At 40.3% G+C, this 19,595-nt stretch overlaps 2 protein-coding genes across 7 annotated transcripts in view; both read left to right on the top strand.

Annotated features, from left to right (window-relative positions):
- Positions 1–3,476, top strand: part of stac (C2 and C2B_Munc13-like domain-containing protein staccato) — a 56,621-nt gene extending 53,145 nt beyond the window's left edge. For all 6 annotated transcript variants that reach the window (XM_034973423.2, XM_034973422.2, XM_034973425.2 and 3 more), the window contains one exon: positions 171–3,476. In XM_034973423.2, the coding sequence (XP_034829314.1) occupies positions 171–286 (116 nt within the window). In that variant the 3' untranslated portion in view covers positions 287–3,476. The remainder of the gene's footprint in view (positions 1–170) is intronic.
- An 11,102-nt stretch (positions 3,477–14,578) lies between these two features.
- Notum (palmitoleoyl-protein carboxylesterase notum) lies at positions 14,579–19,595 on the top strand. The gene is made up of 3 exons (XM_034973441.2): positions 14,579–14,765; positions 17,536–17,636; positions 18,321–19,595. Exons 1-3 carry the CDS (start codon positions 14,718–14,720, stop codon positions 19,468–19,470), a joined length of 1,299 nt encoding a protein of 432 aa, XP_034829332.1. The 5' UTR covers positions 14,579–14,717; the 3' UTR covers positions 19,471–19,595.

Below are 19,595 nucleotides of genomic sequence, written 5' to 3'. Positions count from 1 at the left end.
TTTCCTAGCAGTTTAGAACAATAAAATTTTAGTACCTAGTAGTAAATACTAGATCGTTTGACAATCGTTCCGTGCAAAAGGTACTTGCCCAATTTTAGTTCAGAAGAGGTATTAGGTAATACTTATAATTTAATATCCAAAGTATTTTTTAATCATACACTTTCTTACAGATGGAGACGCCATCAAAGCCCTGGAGTCCAGGCAAGGGGACAGACAAGCACGGGAGTTCCTTAAGAAACAAAGACAAAAAATGCCAAGTAGTAAGCAATTCTTCTCGCTAGGCTAAATATTTAGTAGAGTAGATACACGTATTGTAAGCTTAATTTATTTATGAGAAACTACGCTCATAAATGTCCATCATCCTATACCTGTTAATTAATTTCTATGAAAATACAAAGAAAGCAGTAGTAATTACTGCACGAATAATTTACTTTATGTCAAAATAACATTGCATTGAAATTTTCTGAAGGCCAAGAAACAAACAATCAGAAAAGATCGGTCTCAACTATAATCGTTTCTACGATGTAAGTAAAATTGTACGCTAGCTACCTTACCCGTGAATTAGCACTGATGAAAGATTTACATTAAACATGTTAAAATCTCTGTTTTCTGATAAAATATCGAATTCCGTTTGCAATGTCGTATAATTTATTAAAGATGAACTTGTTTGCATCGATATAGAAAGAAGTAGTAAAGTATACTATATAAGAAGAATTACTTAAAGTTTGCTCGTTTGACATTTAATTAAATCTTTGAATCTCTGTCAAAGAATTTACTCAAATTCTTTCGATTCTTTCTATATATAAAAATGAATCGCTGAATGTGTTGCTGATCGCAAATCTAGAGAACAGCTGAATTGATTTCGCTAATTCTTTTTTATAATATCCCTTGAAGTAGGTACGAGGATGGTTCTTACGGAGAGCAGAATTTATAAAATTGACTGAAAAAGAATCGACTGTTAGGCGGTACGAAGTTCGTCGGGTCAGCTAGTGTTTAATATTTTTTGATGTCAACTCACGGTTACAAAAAGCATGTATCAACTAATATATATAAGAGTTTATACAAGTTTCCATATGAAATTAAACGTAGAGATTACATATTATGTAGGAATTTTAAGAGCAATAATTTGATTAGCAAGCAACAGAAATGGGCAATAACTAATAAGCGTTGACTGATAGTGGCTTTTAGAGACAAAAAACTTGTTTTATGAATGTATTAATATTAGATGAATATAATACTGTAGCAATTTGGCGTGATTATGAATCTCGGTAGCAAAGTATAATGATTAATTAAAATGATGTAGCTACTTTACTCTACCTTGGTGCGTATATTATGAACGTAGCGCATACAAGCAAACTACAAAAGTAGAATACTTGAAATAAAAACCGGCCAAGATTAAGTCGGTCTCGTTCACAAAGGGTTCCTCTACACAATATTAATTATTAATTATTCAGTATTCTATTAGGTACAATATAAATTGCCATAGGATCACCAAGGCGACTAAAAAAGGCGCTAAAATGTTAGCGCTTTATAAACAACTTGTTCATGCTCGCGACTTCGTCCGCGTGGACTACACAAATTTCTAACCCCTATTTTATAATACCTATCGGTATGCCAAATTTCAGCCCGATCCGTCCAGTACTTTGAGCTGTGCATTGATAGATCAGTCAGACAGTCAGTCAGTCAGCTTTTCCTTTTACGACCTCTCTTGGGTACCTATCATTTTTTATTATTTGCCGTTACAGAGGCCTCCACTGTCACAGCAAATATTTTTTTTACTTAATAATAATTAAATTTAAATAAAAAACTTAAAAGTTACTTTAAAAAAATATTTGAACTAAGTTATAATTATAAACACGTATTCTTTGAAAACTTTAACTGACTACCTAAACCCCTGTGACAGATAGACAGACGGACGGAGGAACAGAAGGACACACAGGAAGGGGATGATTAAAGAGGGTCAGGGTCACCCTTTGTGTACGAAACCCTGAAAATGTGCCAGTGTGCTAAGTGCGTACTAACGCACAACGTAACTATATCGTGCTTTACATTTCAAATCTTTTTACTATAGTTTTAGATCTCAGTGAAAATGTAAAAAAAAATTAAAAAAGCCGACAATCGAGATGTAGCTATTTCTTAAAAAACCTTATTTTGAGTAATTTCATTTAATTTTCTAGAATTGAAGAATGGGTTTTGTATTAATTAGGTACTTGTACGGCAGCAGAAAGTAATGTACATCGGCCTTTAAAATGACATTCCGGCTTTGTAGAGCGTTGTCTCTGTCACTCATATCTATATGACGCTCTACAAATCTGCTATCACCTTCTTAAGGTTGATGCACATTACTTTAAACCGCGTTCTGTAAATGAGCTATGTAAAGTCCGCCCCATAAAATAGTACATTTATTACTTTGTAGTTTTTAAGTTATGTGTGTATATTACAGTCAAAAGTCATATCCGGTCAACACACTATTTTTAACTGCAAAAAACAGTCAAAGTACATTTGACTATCAAGGTTGGTCAAAATTTTTTTTGGTAAATATTGCTTTTGACTGAAAAAAAATTACTAAAAATAGTTTTAAATCTAAGGTCCGGCACGCAATCTCTTCTTTATATTTCGATGGTCCTAACTCGTACCCCCATAGTGCTTTTCAATGAGCTACGCCATCCAATAGACTCGCTTCTGCGTTCGCGCTTTACAAAATCGAAAATTAGGGGCAGGACCACAAGACTGCGTGGAGTAGGGGTGCTCCTATCGCGTTCTGGGTTAAATTCGACCTAATTGTATATTATTATGCATTATTAATGGACTTAATAATTCCATTAAAGAGTTTTGACCGGAATCCTAGTCAAAACTACTTTTGACCAACCTCATTCAGAAGTACTTTTGACTGTTTTTTTGCAGTTAAAAGTATAGTGCGCGACAGGTCGAGATGGCAATCGTGGTATGAAGCGGTGGGACGCCTAGTACACCCGCACGTCACCTGCGCTCGCACGCGGGGGGCTGTGCGGGTGTGCGGAGCGTCCTCACACCGATTGCCATCTCGACCTACGCGTAATATAGTTTTAAACGGATAAGAGTTTTGACTGTAACTGTATATTAGTGATTTTATAAAATATTCTTGAATGTTTAGACTTTAGACTTACCTACTCATTCGGTAGTTGCTGTATACTGTGATAAAGATACGTGCCTTAAAATTTTCTTTCTTATCTATTTAATAATATTTATAATAAATAAAGTTGTATGAGATTGTCTGAAGGTACAATTTATAGTTTGGGCTGCAGCTGTCCGAGATATTAATAAAAGTTTATCATTAAGTTACTTTTGTTTCAGTTTTTTCTGTTCAGAGTTTTAACTTTTATACTTTTTCTTGTATATATTTTGATATCAATATTAGGTACGATGTAATAATCGTTTATAACTCCTATTATTTCTTATTTATTTGTGTCAACAATAAAGCCGTTTTTCATATAAAACTGTTTTAATCATGACTCACATTCTCCTTTCCCCTCCCACTAAGCGTAAGGGAGGTCGATACAGTCGCAATAAACAGCAATACAGTCGCGATATTGCCGCCGCTGGTTGCAATAACCATCATCGGTTCCGTCCACGTTGGTAACCAAGTTTTCGTAACCAGCTACGAAATAAGATTACCTAATATTTCGTCTTTTCGTAACTGGTTATTAATCAAGAATATTTTATCCGGGTTCGTAACGGAATAAGATTAACCGGATTTAGGGCGGATAAAATATTCTTGAATAATAACCAATTTCTTGATTAATAACGAAAAGACGAAGTATAAATCTTATTTCGTAGCTGGTAACAAAACATTGGTTACCAATAATTGAGACTGGTGGTTACCAACGTGGACGGAACCGTAATATCTTCGCCCGCAATATATAATGATTCTAGATCGCTACTTGCTATTGCGATATTCTGTATTCTGAGTTGCGATACATCATCGATACAGACGCGATGCAGCGTCGATACAGTCGTGCGATGTAGTGACTATTCTGAACGCCTGTGGTTACTAGCTACTATACTAGTGCCATTACGAACGTGCGAACTGGAAAAGGATTTGTCAATAGCCTAAAACAGATTATAAAAAGCGCCCATACTTTTAACCTGCGTCCGAACGGCATCCCTTTTATCGATAATTACTTCTGCGGCATTCTCACAACCCTTGATTGTAATGATTTATGATCTCGATCGCACGTTCGTAATGGCCTTAGTATAGAAGTGAACCTACAGTTGCAAGAAGGAATCGGTCGGGGCAGCAACGTAAATATTGGGAAAAGTAGTGATTACATATTGGGTGCACCCCTATCATATAGATAGGTTGCTAGATCAATACAGTCGCGCGTTTATATCGATGCTGAATCGATAGGTAGGTATTATGCGATTGTATCATTACTGATTCGATACTGTCGCTCGTTGCAAATGCGACTAACGGCCGAATGTTGCGATACAGTACTGAATCATCGCAAAAAGTCGCCGTGGGCGACCTCCCTTATCTGAGCGTGAAATTAAATGATATAGTAGAGTTACGACAGTAATCACAGGATTTGAATCTGCGACTTTTCGAATTTTAGTTAGCCTCTTGACCGTTGAGTTATTGAGGTTTTAATTTTAACAATAGGTTTTTTAAGAGAAAATTCAAAAAGTTCTACTGCTAAATGTATAACTACACTACAGGTTGAAATGGCAATCGGGGTGGGAATGCCCCGCACACCCGCACAGCCCCCGCGCTAACCCTGTGCGGACTAGCGCGGGTGATGTGCGGGAGTGCGGGGCGTTCCCTCATAACCCGATTGCTATCTCAACCTGTCGCGGATTTTGGATATGTAACCAAAGAACATTTGCAAGAAAAATCTGTAGATACCTATCTACCTAGTTGTACTGTAGTCTGTAAATTATAATTGTAAAACTATAAATTATGCATCGTTTACAGCAAATTAATAACACGACGCTTGCGACGCCGCGCCGGCCAACGGACACTCAAAGGTAGGTGTTATTACTTCATGCATATAAAACGATAAGTGTTACTGACCAGTGCACGGTCCCACTGCACATGCAAGATAAATCTAAAACACTAGTTACTCGGGGATACATCGACAAAACCGGACGCGGCGCGGAGTCAGTAAAATACAGTACTTTTGAATCGTCAAATGTATCTACCGCTGGTTCGGAATGCCTTTCTCACCGGTTGCTCTTATCAAAGATATCAGATTTGATATACAATACAATATTATGCCATACTTACTTATATAAAAAGTAATTGCGATCCTGCGCGTTGCTGGAACGAGCAAATCCACGCTCTTTTATCATTTACATAATCTTCGAGAAAAAGGCACCGCAAGGTTGTGCCTTGCGGTGCCTTCTTCAAGAGCATACTTTTAATAGATTTTTAAATTTGTGGAAAAGCAAGTCCTAAATAGACTGTAGAATTTTGTTATAAAAGGTTATACCCATTCCCACAACTTACTTTTGGACTTCCCTGAGGCGGAGCGTAGGAGTCGCAAGCTTCTATATGGAGCCTAATCACCAATTTTTTTAAATTATGTTTTGTATTATGTTATTGTAAATATATTGAGGTAGGTACTGCAGAGTGCCGAGTAGGTACTGTAGGTACACGCTGCACTTAAGTTTGATTAAAATCGGTTAATTAGATAGAAACCGCGAAATTTTAAATTTCACGTGGCATAGCCACCTGCTGCTGGCTAGTGGTTTCATTAAGTTTTTTCTATATTTACGGGACAACAAATAGCTTTGTAAAGCTAATATAATATAATAGCTTTATATCTACTAGGTAAACTAGTTAAAATGAATTCAGACTTTCCGAGTAAAGCTCATTAACATCTATATTTCGCTGTTTTTATTAAAAGCGCGTGTCGGCCTCCCACACGATGGGTTCCGTATCATCGTACAAGATATGAAACTTATTGTATGCCGGCCATTTTGAAATTCGCCATGGTGGTTTTTTATTATTTGTTGTTATAGAAATACACACTGAAAATTTTATCTCTCTACCTATTACGGCTCATGAGATACAGCCCACTGACAGACAGACGGACGAACAGCGGCACCCTTCGGGTACGGAACCCACAAGATTATTAAACCACACCAACAAGAGTTTTCAAAGTCTAACTTAAATTCCACCGACCTTTATCACTCCACTGTCATACGTCACGTCACTCGAAAACCAAATTCAAATTAATTAAAATGTCACGGAACAAAAGGCAATTAGACGTGCCGCCCGCTCGCCGCCGGCCGGCCGGTGCGGTGGTGGAAACGCGGTATCAAATGAAACATCTTAGCGAACATCGGCGGCTTGTTTCATGTGCCTCCCTTTCCTTTGATCACGCCGCACCGACAATCCGCCTCGCTACTTATCGGCTTAGATTTATTGTGATTCGGAGGCTGCGGAGTGCGGCTCGGGAATCGCACTACTATGCTACGTTCGGACGAGAGACCGTTGTAAAATTATCTGCGTATTGGAGACATAAAAGCTGTAGTTGCTGAAGTTATTTTATAACTTTGTTAGTATTGGCTTATCCATATTATACTTAATAATGTTATAAATGTGAAAGTGTGTCTGTCTGTCTGTCTGTCTGCTAGTTTTCAAGTTCCATCGGTTCAACTGATTTTGATTAAAATTTGGACACAGAAACAGCTTGCATCTCGGGGACTGGAAGGAACATAGGCTACTTTTACTTTAAAACTTTAAGAGACATAGGCTATACTTTCTATCCCGGAAAATCTAAGAGTTCCCACGGGATTTTTAAAAACCTAAATCCACGGGGACGAAGTCTCGGGCATCATCTAGTAGGCAGTGGCGTGCATAGGGTTTAAAGCCAGAGTAAGCAGTAGTTAGGTCATCATCATCATCATCAACCAATAGACGTCCACTGCTGGACATAGGTCTCTTGTCGGGACTTCCACACGCCACGGTCTTGCGCCGCCTGGATCCAGCGGCACTCGTCTGATGTTGTCCGTCCACCTAGTGGGGGGTCCTCCAACGCTGCGTCTTCCGGTGCGAGGGCGCCATTCCAGCACCTTGGGACCCCAACGTCTGTCGGTTGTACCGCTGAGTGACTAGAGTAACTATTTATTGGGTAAGCAGTGCTTTTACGCCTCTATAAACTGCCCACCACTACTAGTAGGTATATAAACAATAAATATCCAAGAAGTAATATCTAAAAATAAAAGTCCGCGACAGGTTAAGATGGCAACCTTTAGATTACAACATGGGGTTATTCAAGGGGCGGACCAACAAATTCCTAAAAGGCCGGCAACGCATCGGCGCGGCGGTTCCTCTGGTGCTGCAAATGTTCATGGGCGGCGGTAATCACTTAACATCAGGTGACCCGACCCGCCTGGTCGTTTGCTCGCTATGTCTATTTAAAAAAAATCGTGGTAACACGCGGGGGATGCCTCACACACCCGTAGGTACGTCACCCGCGATCGCCCGCACCGGATTAGTAGTGCAGGGACTCTGCAGGTGTGCAGGGCGTTCCCTCCCCGATTGCCATCTTGACCTGTCGCGTACTTATTAAAAAAACAGTAGAACACAGTAGCAGGGGACTTTAATTTATAATGTAGTGAAATTTGATGTGTAATAACAAGTAGGTAGGTAAGTATTAGGTACTGGCACAAGATATAATAAGTACTATGTTACTGGGTACACACTACACAGGTGACCGGAGGAGGCGCCGTCTCTTGAACTAGTTCATTCGTACTTCACTTCGTTGTGGACTGTCCCCGACACAAGTGGTTGGCGCTAATTAGCCGCACGTGTCCTTTGCTCCACTTTCGGTACCGGTTGTACGCGTACGTTTAGTACCTACCTACCTACCTAGATTATTTTATTCACTGTCAAATATAAAGGATTATGGTGCCTGTACGTGTAGCTGTAGCATGAAATAAACTGCCTTTTGCTTTTTCTAACATTTTTCTTTGATGGTTGTTCAAGCAGATTTATATTTTAATCATTGAAATAAATGTACTTATAGTCCGCGACAGGTCGAAGTGGCAATCGGGGAGAAAACACTGCGCACACCCGCACAGCCCCCACGCTAACCCGGTGCGGGCGAGCGCAGGTGACGTGCGGGTGTGCGGGGTGTCCCCCCGCCTCACACCATTGCCATGGCCCGATTGCTATCTCAATCTGTCGCGTAGTATAGGTGCGAAATAAACCTACCTAACTATAGAGTAGGTACCTACCTATTCCGAACAAAAACAGTGTTCTGCGAACGTCAAACTAGAACACATCGTTGTTTTATTGTCATAGCGTGACTACTGACTAGCATTCCTTGGTCCGAGCTTACCAACTTTTCGCCGAATATCAATTCACATTAAAAATTCTTGTTTGGAACGAGTAACGATCAAGAATTTTATAATTATCACAACAACGACTTACTAACTTGTAGTACGCGTACCTACGCGTAGATAATAGGTAGATTTTAGAGATCGCTCATCGTAACATAGGTAGGTAGGTACTTACTCGAAATGATACTTGTAGCGCCAAAAATAAACTTCTAGGTAAGTATTAAGTTCTATGCGTGTTTTAAAGAAATATTATAGGTACCTACCTACTTTATTTAACGTGGTGTAGACGAGTGTACGAAATAAATAAGCGTCATGGAGAGTGACCATTATATTTTTTACCCGAACGCGAACGCGCTCTGACGGTAGCCGGCGATTCTGTAAAAAGATCACTATTATTTTCTTGCCTTTATATGAATTAACTATCGATTTAATATCGTTTATGTTTGAATAAGTAATATAATTAAAAATATAGATCCTTGAATACTGGGCCCAGTAGAGGTTCCAATGTAGGTACCCTATTACTTAGGTACTTGATTTTTGAATAAATCTGACATTTATGTAGGTAGGATAGGTAAACGTCGAGATTTGATACATCTCAATACATTTTCGTAGACTCACATACAGACTTGAACTGAAAAGTTAAATCACTATATCAACTTAAATAACTGACAATAAGGTCGAATACCCCGAAAAACTAGGATTTTTTTCTGCAAATTCGCAACTTTGCAGGAGAAGTCGTCTAAAGTTAAAATTACTTACCAAAACAATGTTATCTGAAACTGAAGATTTTGAAATTTGAAATTAGTGTCATCATTCCATCAGACACTAAAAGAACACTCGTAGAGCTACGCTTCGGGAGCTTAGTATTTTACACTTAAACGTTTTGTCATCTAACAGTTTTATTGCTTAATAGGTACCTACTTACCTATAGAGATTCAACGAACATTCAAAGCAATCTAAACACGACGCGCGACGCTTCGATTGCTTTGAATCTTATTAATGTTAGCGTCCTATTAAAGGCTAAAGCCGCTCAAACGACTAACTGCACCGTAACTTATTTAAGAATTATTCTGTTTACTGCCTCTAATAAATTAATAAGGCTAAGAAATTAATAAATTATAAAGGGGCGCACAAAAACTTTTGTAAAGCTTATTGTTATGGAAAATGAGCTGTATAATAGTCTTCTATATTAAAGTGGTTTAAAAGACCGTCCCGACTAAGTCATAATGGGATTGAATAATAAGCCATAAAAATTTTGAATGATCTAAATGGTTTATTCTCCCGCTCTATATGCCAGTGGTAGCGCGCATTTCTTTAGCCCTGATTTATATGGATAGCTAGATGTTGTATCGCCAGTCGATAAAATAAGTTTAATGAGAGCGAGTCGTATATCAGAGTCGGCATCATAAAGGTGGGTACCAACTGTCAAAGGGCTCATTGTGGCGGCGTGGCTTTATGATGGCATTTTTACAGGCAGGTACAGGCTTTGAACCGCCGAGCCGCCTGCCAATTATATTCTACTTAGCTGTGCCCACAGTCCTCCCCCTCATCTACGGATAAGTCTCACTTACTCCTGGCGAAACATAGGTAGTCAGTAGTTTGTTTAGGATCCGCTTCAACGAAGCACTCACCTAAAGTTATGACATCGAACGGACATGAGAGTAGAGTTCTTATAAGTGACTAGTTGATGCCCATTGCCCACGACTTCGTCCGTGTGGATTTAGGTTACCAAAAATCCTGTGGGAACTATTAGATTTTCCAAGATAAAATAGCCTATGTCCCTTAAAGATTAAAAGTTTCAGGTTGTATGGCAGGGGGTTGCCACTACATGACGTGATTTCTAAAATACTATTTCGAAGAAAATATAAAAAATTACACATTACACTTTGACGTAAAAAAAAATCTCCCACTTGCTCGGAATCTTCTACTTTACTGAAGAAAATATTTCATTACAGAGGACAGTTATCGGATCTTTACTGGCCGCACGCCTACATTTTCCAAGAGAACTGTAATGGAAATTGCTGGACAGTTTCATACTGATGATGAGGTCAAGATTTTATTAATATTCTGACGTATAACTATTTTAATTTTTTCTATTTTACATCTTTTTTTTAATACATTTATTTATTTTATGTTTTAATAGTTTTCATTTATTTAAGTACTAGCTGATGCCCGCGAACGTGCGACGTGATTGAAGGACAAATCAATAAACCAACAAATCAACAAACCAACAAACAAACACACTTTCACATTTATAATAAGGGTACTTACCATAGAGCAGAAACAAAGAGGAGATGTTGTATTAAGATTTCCCTATGAAATATCGAGTGTCATTTTGCGGGGTGAGGGGTTGTGGAACGCCGCCCACTTCTCAATTTTCCATCTGCGGGTTAGTAGCAAAACTACTCGCTTAGCGACCTAACATCGATATATTGATGTCACTACATAGTTCAGCTATCTCACACTAGATGTCAATAAGTGTAGAAATTACGTATAAAATTACTTACAAATGAAATGTGATACCATTCATAGCATCAGAACGTCTGTCTGAATAACTTTGACACGATAAAACACAACACTTCATCCTTTTGTTCTTAAAAACGCGAAAACACACCGATAATACGAGTCTCAATATATGTGAACCTGACGAACGCAGACAGCATACTAACTAAGGCCCCTCCCACAGTGATGACGTCAGGACCTAGTTGAAAATCACAGTGCACAGTTGCTTAGGCCAACTCCTCTTTGTTTCTGCTCTATGGTACTTACTGATTCTGTCTTTTTTATGTATATTTTTTATTGTAGCCTAAGAGCCAGCGCGTGCTTTCACAGAGAAACTTTCAGCTTTCATAAAATAACGAAGGTCTGGCTCTGCATGGCTCTCTTGATATACATAGGTTAGGTATATAAAAAAAAATTACGAAGAACACGTGTGTACATAGCGCAGGTAATCTGGTGCGAATAGGCGGCGCGAGCAACAGCGATTTGAAGTTTGAGGGCGCATTCAGTATAATAATATACAGGGTTGCTAGTACTTCTTCTTCTTAATATATAAAAGGAAAAGGTGACTTACTGACTGACTGACTGACTGACTGATCTATCAACGTACAGCTCAAACTACTGGTTTGATCGGCCTGAAATTTGGCATGCAGATAGCTATTATGACGTAGTAGGCATCCGCTAAGAAAGAATTTAAAAAAAATCAACCCCTAAGGGGCTGAAATAGGGGTTTGAAATTTGTTTAGTCCACGCGGACGAAGTCGCGAGCATAAAAGCGAAGTGAAGAGCGTGAAGATAAAATCCCTTAACATATTATTTTATCAAAATCAAAATACCATTTTGAAAAGATTTCTTTAGGCGCGATTTAAGGGTAACTCAGATATTTTTTGTAACGTTTATGCGTGTCACTTCCGCCGAAAATGGCCGCCACACAAAACAGCTGTTTTGAAGATGCCATTGTTATTGAGGTGTTTTAAAGTATCAAGTAGATGGCATAGATTCTATAGCTCTATTTTTAGGGTACCGTATTAAAATAAAGGACACTGATCGTTTAACCCATTCATCCGTCTATCCTAATACTGCCAGTACATCTGTGTGTCTGTCTGTCATATTATGTTAACAGAAGAATTGAAGAATTAGGACAGTGCTTGAAGATTTGGTCTTTAAGCGCTGAGGAATTCAATTCTTCAATTTGGGACTAGAAGTCCTCTCGAAGCTTCTAGAACGCTGCCCAGTCGAGTCAGATTCAGCTCTTTCTCGAAATTGGACCTACCTATAGCTATAAATCGGAGATTTATTTAGATTTAAATTTACGTGGTCACTTCCAATGCCTGCCATGTTGTTTTTCTTATTTTTTTGCAGTCCTAAATTAATTTTGCATCATCCGCAGTTACTGAAACATTATAGTTTAGGAGTGCTGTACCCTACATCATCAGGGTTAAGGAGTTGGGACTTGAAGTCTGAGAATAAAGTCGTTGCTTGGTACCTACAATATGAATTCACTATGAACACTTCCTGAATCTTGATAACTCAGGCGGGCAGTAACCCTGCAGCATCAGGATTAAGGAGTTGAATCCAGAATTTTTTATGTGACCACCACGAAAACTTTTTTGTTGATTTAAAAAAAAAATTTGCAAATCGGTCCAGAAACCTCGAAAAAATCGATGTAAAAAAAATTCGTTCGTTCGTACGTTCGTAGGCATAACATTCTCCGATACGGCCATTCTGCAAACCAACGCGCTCTCGCGTTGCCTCTCGTTATCACATTCAACCTAAGGCTGTGCATGACTATTTCATATCGGTGTAATCGCAAAGCGTTGAGGCTTTCGGCGTCATTCAACTCATTCATAGGTCAATACAGATTTCAGCTTAATCAAACCGCAAAGCGTAGCAGCGTTCAGCAGTACATCCGGTCAAAGCGCAAAACTTTCAATCCGTCCCTCTGCCAAAGCGGAAAAGCTTCACATTCGTATACCTATCTGCCAAAGCGTTACAGCTTTAAATCTTTATACCATGGATAAAGCGTACAAGCTTTCGATCCTTACCACGGACAAAGCGAAAAAGCTTTCAACCATGACGACAGATAAAGCGTTAAAGCTTTCAATCCATGGTATGGTATACCTGTATCCCAGATATACATACTCGTCTACAGTTCGAATGTGTCTACAGAGCTCTCAAAGATCTATGGATGGGGCGGGCCATGAGCATTAGACATGGGTTTCGTCTTACCCATTTTCATTTTTAGCCTACGGCCTACCTAAACTCTGCAAAGGTCACTAAGCATTGCAGAGTCTCTGCAATAACGACTGTCATCGACAAATCTAAGGTGAGTGATGAATTCCTCGTTGACGTTAATGCCACGTCTGTTCCAACCCAGAAGCTGAAAAACGTCTTCCTAAGCAGTGGTAAAGAGCTTCGGGCAGATTACGCTCTCTGTTGGATTAGGCTCGTAATATGGTCCTGTATACGAACTGTCATGGTGGTGTTTTTGTACGAGCATTTCAACACTTGGATATACCGGTAGTCAATCCGACACCGACCAAGGCTTTCTCATAGATTACAAACCATAAGCAAAGTTCTTCGTCTTTATTACCGATTCGAAAAACAGATTTTTCTAAGGAGGGCCAGCCAGAAACTCAGTAGTTACCTACCTACTATTGCAACTTACTTACCCTTTTTAAAAGGCAAAAAACAATACTATGCCACTGGTAAATAAACAACTATAAAATATGCATGTTTTGCCGAAAACTCATAGCTACTTAATATTTTTCATACACACCGGATATAAAACAAAATTCCAGGATTTTTACGTCATTCAGCTTTTCTTTATTTTATTGGATTTTTACGATCAAGATAATATATTTTTTCTTATCCCTTGCATCGCATCGTTAAAGCTGGTCTGAGAAAGTCATAATAAACAAATATGTTTAGGTAGTTTTATCAGCCTATTAAGTATCATTGATTTGTTTAGTAATAATCCTTTACCTTGTCTTTACCTTAATGATCTGCTATGTGCTCTGTGCCTACTTACAATAATTTTGATGGTCGATTTTATAAGTTGTAAGCGTTGGATGAAGTACCTACCTACCTTGTACTCAGTTTGACGGTTTGCGAAACACGATTTTTGTTAGGAATACTTTGTCATCCTCAGATTGCCATTCTAGGATCTATTGATGTAGGAGGAATTCTACATTTATTTATTTCAAGAAGTTATAGTGTAGTTTTTACAATAAAGATAAATAGAAAGGAGAACTGCAGAGCTACCGCGGCTTTCTGATCTCGCCATATTTTGCGCATTGCCATTGCTCAATTATTCTGATTAGAGAGTAGAAACGCTGGTTTGGTAGGGCGTTGCCAAGACGCTGAGCGTTTGGGTTTTAAAGGAAGGTTCCAAATGTCCAGTAAAGTGGTGGCAACCCTAACGCAATGCTGTCGCCGCGGACAGGTGTGGCCATGGGGGGTGCGCATGGGGTTGCGCGGGGAGAGTGGCGCGGCGCCCGCGCAGCTCGCGTGGCCCACTCGCCTGAGTCACGCGCGCTCCGTAATGCTTGCATAATAATAATGACGGATGCCGATCGCGCGGCGGCCCCTTTGATCTGCGCCGCGTTTGATCTCGCCGCCGGAGCCGGTCCCGCTGCCCCTGCCTCACAAACGAGCCGCCCGCCTCTTACCTTTATTCGGTCCGACGCCGCGCGACGAGAAGGCCCTTCGCCCTCGCTCTAAATAAAGGCTTTATTTTGTAAACAGGGAGTAGTGCTACCGTGGCGCGCGTTCGCGGCACCACCACCGCTGCCGCCTGCCCGTGCCACTCCTGCCAGTGCCGTTGCAGCTATCGGCAGCATGGGGTGTGTCCGCGGTCGCCTGCCGCGCTGTGCTCACAGCCTTCCGTGATGACTGCGAGCGGCCGTCGCTCCTACTGGCTCACATGGACCTTCTGTGTACGCATCCATTTGTTTACTCTGTGATACGTCACTTGCATTGCACTTGGCAGGTGTCGGCGTTGGTGACGATTGCGCGCGGACTAGTGTTTTTGTTTGTTTTGTTTTTTTGGGATTTTAGTATTTGTGTAGCTATTAACTTAAGTACCTACTTACGTTTCATGTTAGTTTTCGTAAACAACGTCATTAGGTAATTGAACAACATCATATCAGCAAGAAGCAAATTATTTTATTCTTACATACCGCCGCAAGGTTTCTGTTACCTACCTACCTATATGATTATTATTATTGAATTTTTTATGCAAAAGCAACCGAATCGATTAACATACAATTTACGTTATCAAGTTCTTTATCCTAGTAGTGTTCCGGATTACGATTTTTGTATTGTATGGGTCTCGTTTAGGTCGTTCTAAAAAAAAATTAAAAAAAATTGTAACTGGGAACATCGATATAAATAACAAGATATGCCCAAGCGAACAAAATAGCACAGTGAAATTTTTTATTAGTTTAGAGAAGTTTCAAAGTTCATCAAAACACTGATAACTTTCAAAACAAATATACCTACCTAGTTTTAGGTACAGTACGCGGCAGAAAATAATGTACGTCGACCTTCAGAAGGAGACAGCGGATTCATAGAGCATTGTCTCTGTCGTTGAGACCGATAAAACGTCACATAGGTATTAGGTATGAGTGACAGAGACAATGCTCTACAAAGCCGAAATATAATTCTAAAGGCCGCTTCATTATTTTCTGCTGGGTGCTGTAATATTATATTGTTTATAGTAAGACATAGATAATGAAGATATAAATAGATGTCTGGCTTAGTTTTAGATTAGAATAATAAATAATAGAATAATAGGTGTAGTGCCTAACACATTTTTATGAACAGTCATCGATATATAAATGGCAAGATATGGTCAAGCGAATAAAAAATTTCACGGTTTTGGAACCAAATAAATCGGCGCAACCTCTTAGATACTAATGAACGACCCGTTTGAAATCCAGACATCACTGAGGTTGCATTGGTGCTAAATAAACATTTTATGATCAATGAATCGGTGCCATTTTGCTTGTTCAATGACCCTGTCCTTACGAAGTTATATATAAGTCAATGAACTGGGAATGACTTCCTAGTAAAATTCGGAGGGAATGGAATGGACGCGAGGGTAGGTAGGTATGAAGAACTAAAATATTTATAGGCAACCAAACTTGCTCCGATTTAGAAAATATCGCTTTCTGAATAAGTATTGCCCTTGCCTGGGATCCGGGATGCAAATGCATAAATATTAAATACAAGCATTGTACCTTTAGTTACAGCGATCACGCACTCATCCGATCCGAATCCGTGAAAATACGGAAATAAACATAGGTAGTTATCTACGACATAATATGTCGTAAGCTAGTATACCTAGAAAACAAAAGTTCCGTGAAAAAAATACGAATCGAATGTACGTACCTATTTGTATGATGGCCATTTCGAAGAATCACGGATACGAACCAAATACGGATAAGTGCACATAACTAACGCCCTTAGGGTTTGTGAAAGTAAAATACCTAGGTAGGTATAATCCGCGACAGGTTGAGATAGCAATCGGGGTAAAGCAGTGGCAGATTTAGACATTTTTGCCGCCCAAACTGTCAGTTCGTCTGAGTTTATTTTGGCAATTGAACAATTTAGTTGTAAATTGCACAAAAATAGTTTTGGGTACCTACCTATCATATTTTGATAGAAATTACATAAATTACTTTTATGCCTAACAATTAGACTTCCAGTTCGATTATTCTAACATAGGTACCTACCTACCTACCTTGTTTCTATCCTTTTTGTTCTGCTGATTTCAGGAAAATAACTCTTTCATTCCGTAGTTGCTTCAGCTTGACTGAGCTGCAAATGCATTACGAATTTTAGCATTTAGGTACAGTAATGTTATTTAAGATTGTACAAGTTTAGATATAGGGGGTAGTAATCTCCGGAACTAATGATACGATTCTTTCACTAATACCTAGATTGAATTCAGATTCATTGTCCCCGAGCATATAAATTAGGTGTATTTCGCAAACGAAGTCGCGGGCAAATGGTAACAATATAACTCGTGGTAGGCATTAGTAGAATGAATAGAATGTGATACCTATTACAATAGAATAACCTTAGTGGTTAGGTACTAGTTTCTTATAAGTAGGTAAGTAGGTATATAATAGAAACGAAACGATTTTGTCGTATAGGTACATATGCCTACTGTATACTCAATACTGTAGTAGGTATATTTTACATTTATAAGCACTTACGACTAGTATGCTAATTTAGCAGTGACAGATATTGATATTATGGTTAATGATAGTATTTATATCGATGTTTTCTCGTTAGACATAATAAGTGCATATAATACATTGATGGTTGATTTGGATTTGCCTATAGGTACACATGTACACTGCGATTGCCTTCGATTTGCCTGTAGGTACAGATGGCAATCGGGGTATGAGGCGGGAGACGCCCCGCACCCCCGCACCGGGTTAGCGCAGTCGCTGTGGGGGGGTGTGCGAGGCGTTACCTCCCCGATTGCAATCTCGACCTGTCGCGTACACTCCCAAATATACTACAAACCACCACCAAGTAGTGGATAAATGTATGTGCAAACCACGAACAAGAGAAACTCCTCCGTGCTACAAACATAATATTATATATACCTTACATAACAGGCTCGGCCCAGTGGGTATTCTAAGTCTCGGTTTCGTCGTGGGTGATAAAAGGAATGCTATTATAAATTTGCAGGCCCTGATCGCGGCCTGTGAGAGTGCAGCACCGCCCGACAGCCTTAGACTTGTGTGGCTGTCCAACACAACTCTGACCTGCAACGATGGGTCGCCAGCAGGGTAAGTTTCTTAATAAATAAGTAGATTTTAGGTTAAATAATAAATTTGGGATAATTTTGTTGGCTAAAAGCTGTGATAGCCTAGCCGTTAGGACGTCCACCTCCTGATCGGAGGTCGGGGGTTCGATCCCGGGCACGCATCTCTAACTTCTTGGAGTTACCTATGATTGTGCATTTTAAGTACCTAATTAAAATATATCTCTTGCTTTAACGGTGAAGGAAAACATCGTGAGGAAACCTTCATCTCTGAGAGTTGTGTGTAGGTGTGTGAGGTCTGCCAATGCCAAAATTTTTTTCACCAGTAGTAAGGCTACATTATTCCTGAGTGAGATAGGCTATATTTTACTTTCAAAAAAATTGGAGGTCGATACGAAAATTGTAATAAGCTACCCGTGCGAAGCCGGCGTGGGTCGCTAGTACAAAATAAAACCGTTCAAATTGCTTAATTTTTTATTGAGTAAGTATTCGAATAGACATACACACTCGGTGAAAATTTCAACTCTCTACCTATTAAGGTTCATGAGATACAGCCCGCTGCCGCTGACAGACAGTTGGAAGGACAGCCGAGGCTTACATAATCAATAAAAGGGTTCCGTTGGCATTATTCGAGTACGGAACCCTAAAAAGCTCTATCTTATGTAAAACTTTTTGTTTGCAATTTTCGGAAATGTTTTATGAATTTCAGATATTACCTTCGTCGCGGCAGCAACAACCACCACTGGGTGGTGTACTTGGAAGGCGGCGGCTACTGCTGGGACAAGGCTTCGTGCGACGCGCGCTGGCGTCGTCGACCCAGCCTCATGTCCTCCACGCGATGGCCTCGAGCTCGGAGGGCGCCAGCTCTGCTCTCCGCCGACCCACAGGCTAACCCAATTTGGCACGCCTCTAACCACGTCCTGCTGCCATACTGCTCCAGTGATATGTGGGCGGGTACACGCACAAACCGACACTCTAGTTCCAATATCAGCTTTGCGTTCGCCGGCCGTTATATCGTACGTTCTGTACTCGACGAACTCTTGAAAATTGGACTCGCCGGCCGTTTGCTGCTCGTCGGATCGAGTGCGGGTGGAACTGGTGTCATGCTTCACGTGGATGCCGCAAGACGAAGCCTTCGCGCGCATGCTGTTCGTGTCGCTGCCATCGCAGATTCTGGTTGGTTTTTGGATAGGCCGCCGAAAGCGAGGCGTGCATCGTCAGCCGATGCCATCGCCCGGCTAGGCCATTCTTTGTGGTCGGGATCTCCACCGAATTCCTGTGTCAGAGAGTACCGAGATAAACCCTGGCTGTGTTATTTCGGATATCGCTTGTATCCGCACATTCGGACACCTCTTTTTGTTTTTCAGTACCTTTTTGATTCAGCCCAATTGACTGCAGAAGGAGTCCGAGCCCCACGAACGAGAGCACAGTGGGATGCGGTTCACGAGACGGGCTCAGCGATTCGTGCAAGTCTGAAACGCGTGCGTTTTACTTTTGCTCCGGCTTGTATCGCTCACGGCGCACTCGCTCGCCCGGAATGGTTGGCGATCAACGTGTCAGGTGTATCGCTACCCAGAGCTATCTCTTGTTGGGAACGCCGCTTTAGCAACGGCAGCAGGAGAGTTCGTGCCCGATGTGCACCGCGGAGACTGATAGAGCGTTGCTCGTGGCCTCAATGTAACGGATCGTGTCCCCGGTTACGAGATCCTAGAACTGGAGAGGAAGTAGCGCTCGCTGCGCTTCTACAGAGCTTTGGCCTCGATGTTCGCGGCGCTGCGGCTGCGATGGGGCTCGATGCTCGGGCGTTATCCCGTATGAGTCGTGCAGAGTTACTGCCTCTGTTAGCTCCGCACACGTGATAATAATGACTGTTTTGTGCTTTATTGCACGGCTAATCTACCTCGTTTGTTGCAAGTACAATTAATTTTAATATTTAGATATTATTTATTGTAATAGATGAATAAGTGAGTAATATAAGTGATTT

The sequence above is a fragment of the Maniola hyperantus genome, chromosome 11, assembly GCF_902806685.2.
Source record: "Maniola hyperantus chromosome 11, iAphHyp1.2, whole genome shotgun sequence".
Lineage (NCBI taxonomy): Eukaryota > Metazoa > Arthropoda > Insecta > Lepidoptera > Nymphalidae > Maniola > Maniola hyperantus.
This window is presented reverse-complemented; position numbering and strand designations above follow the sequence as displayed.

Coding starts and splice junctions, on each gene's coding strand:
- Notum (XM_034973441.2), top strand. CDS start 14,718: ATGACTGCGAGCGGCCGTCGCTCCTACTGGCTCACATGGACCTTCTGT. Junction 14,766..17,535: donor GGCTCACATGGACCTTCTGT/GTACGCATCCAT, acceptor ATAAATTTGCAG/GCCCTGATCGCGGCCTGTGA. Junction 17,637..18,320: donor AACGATGGGTCGCCAGCAGG/GTAAGTTTCTTA, acceptor TATGAATTTCAG/ATATTACCTTCGTCGCGGCA.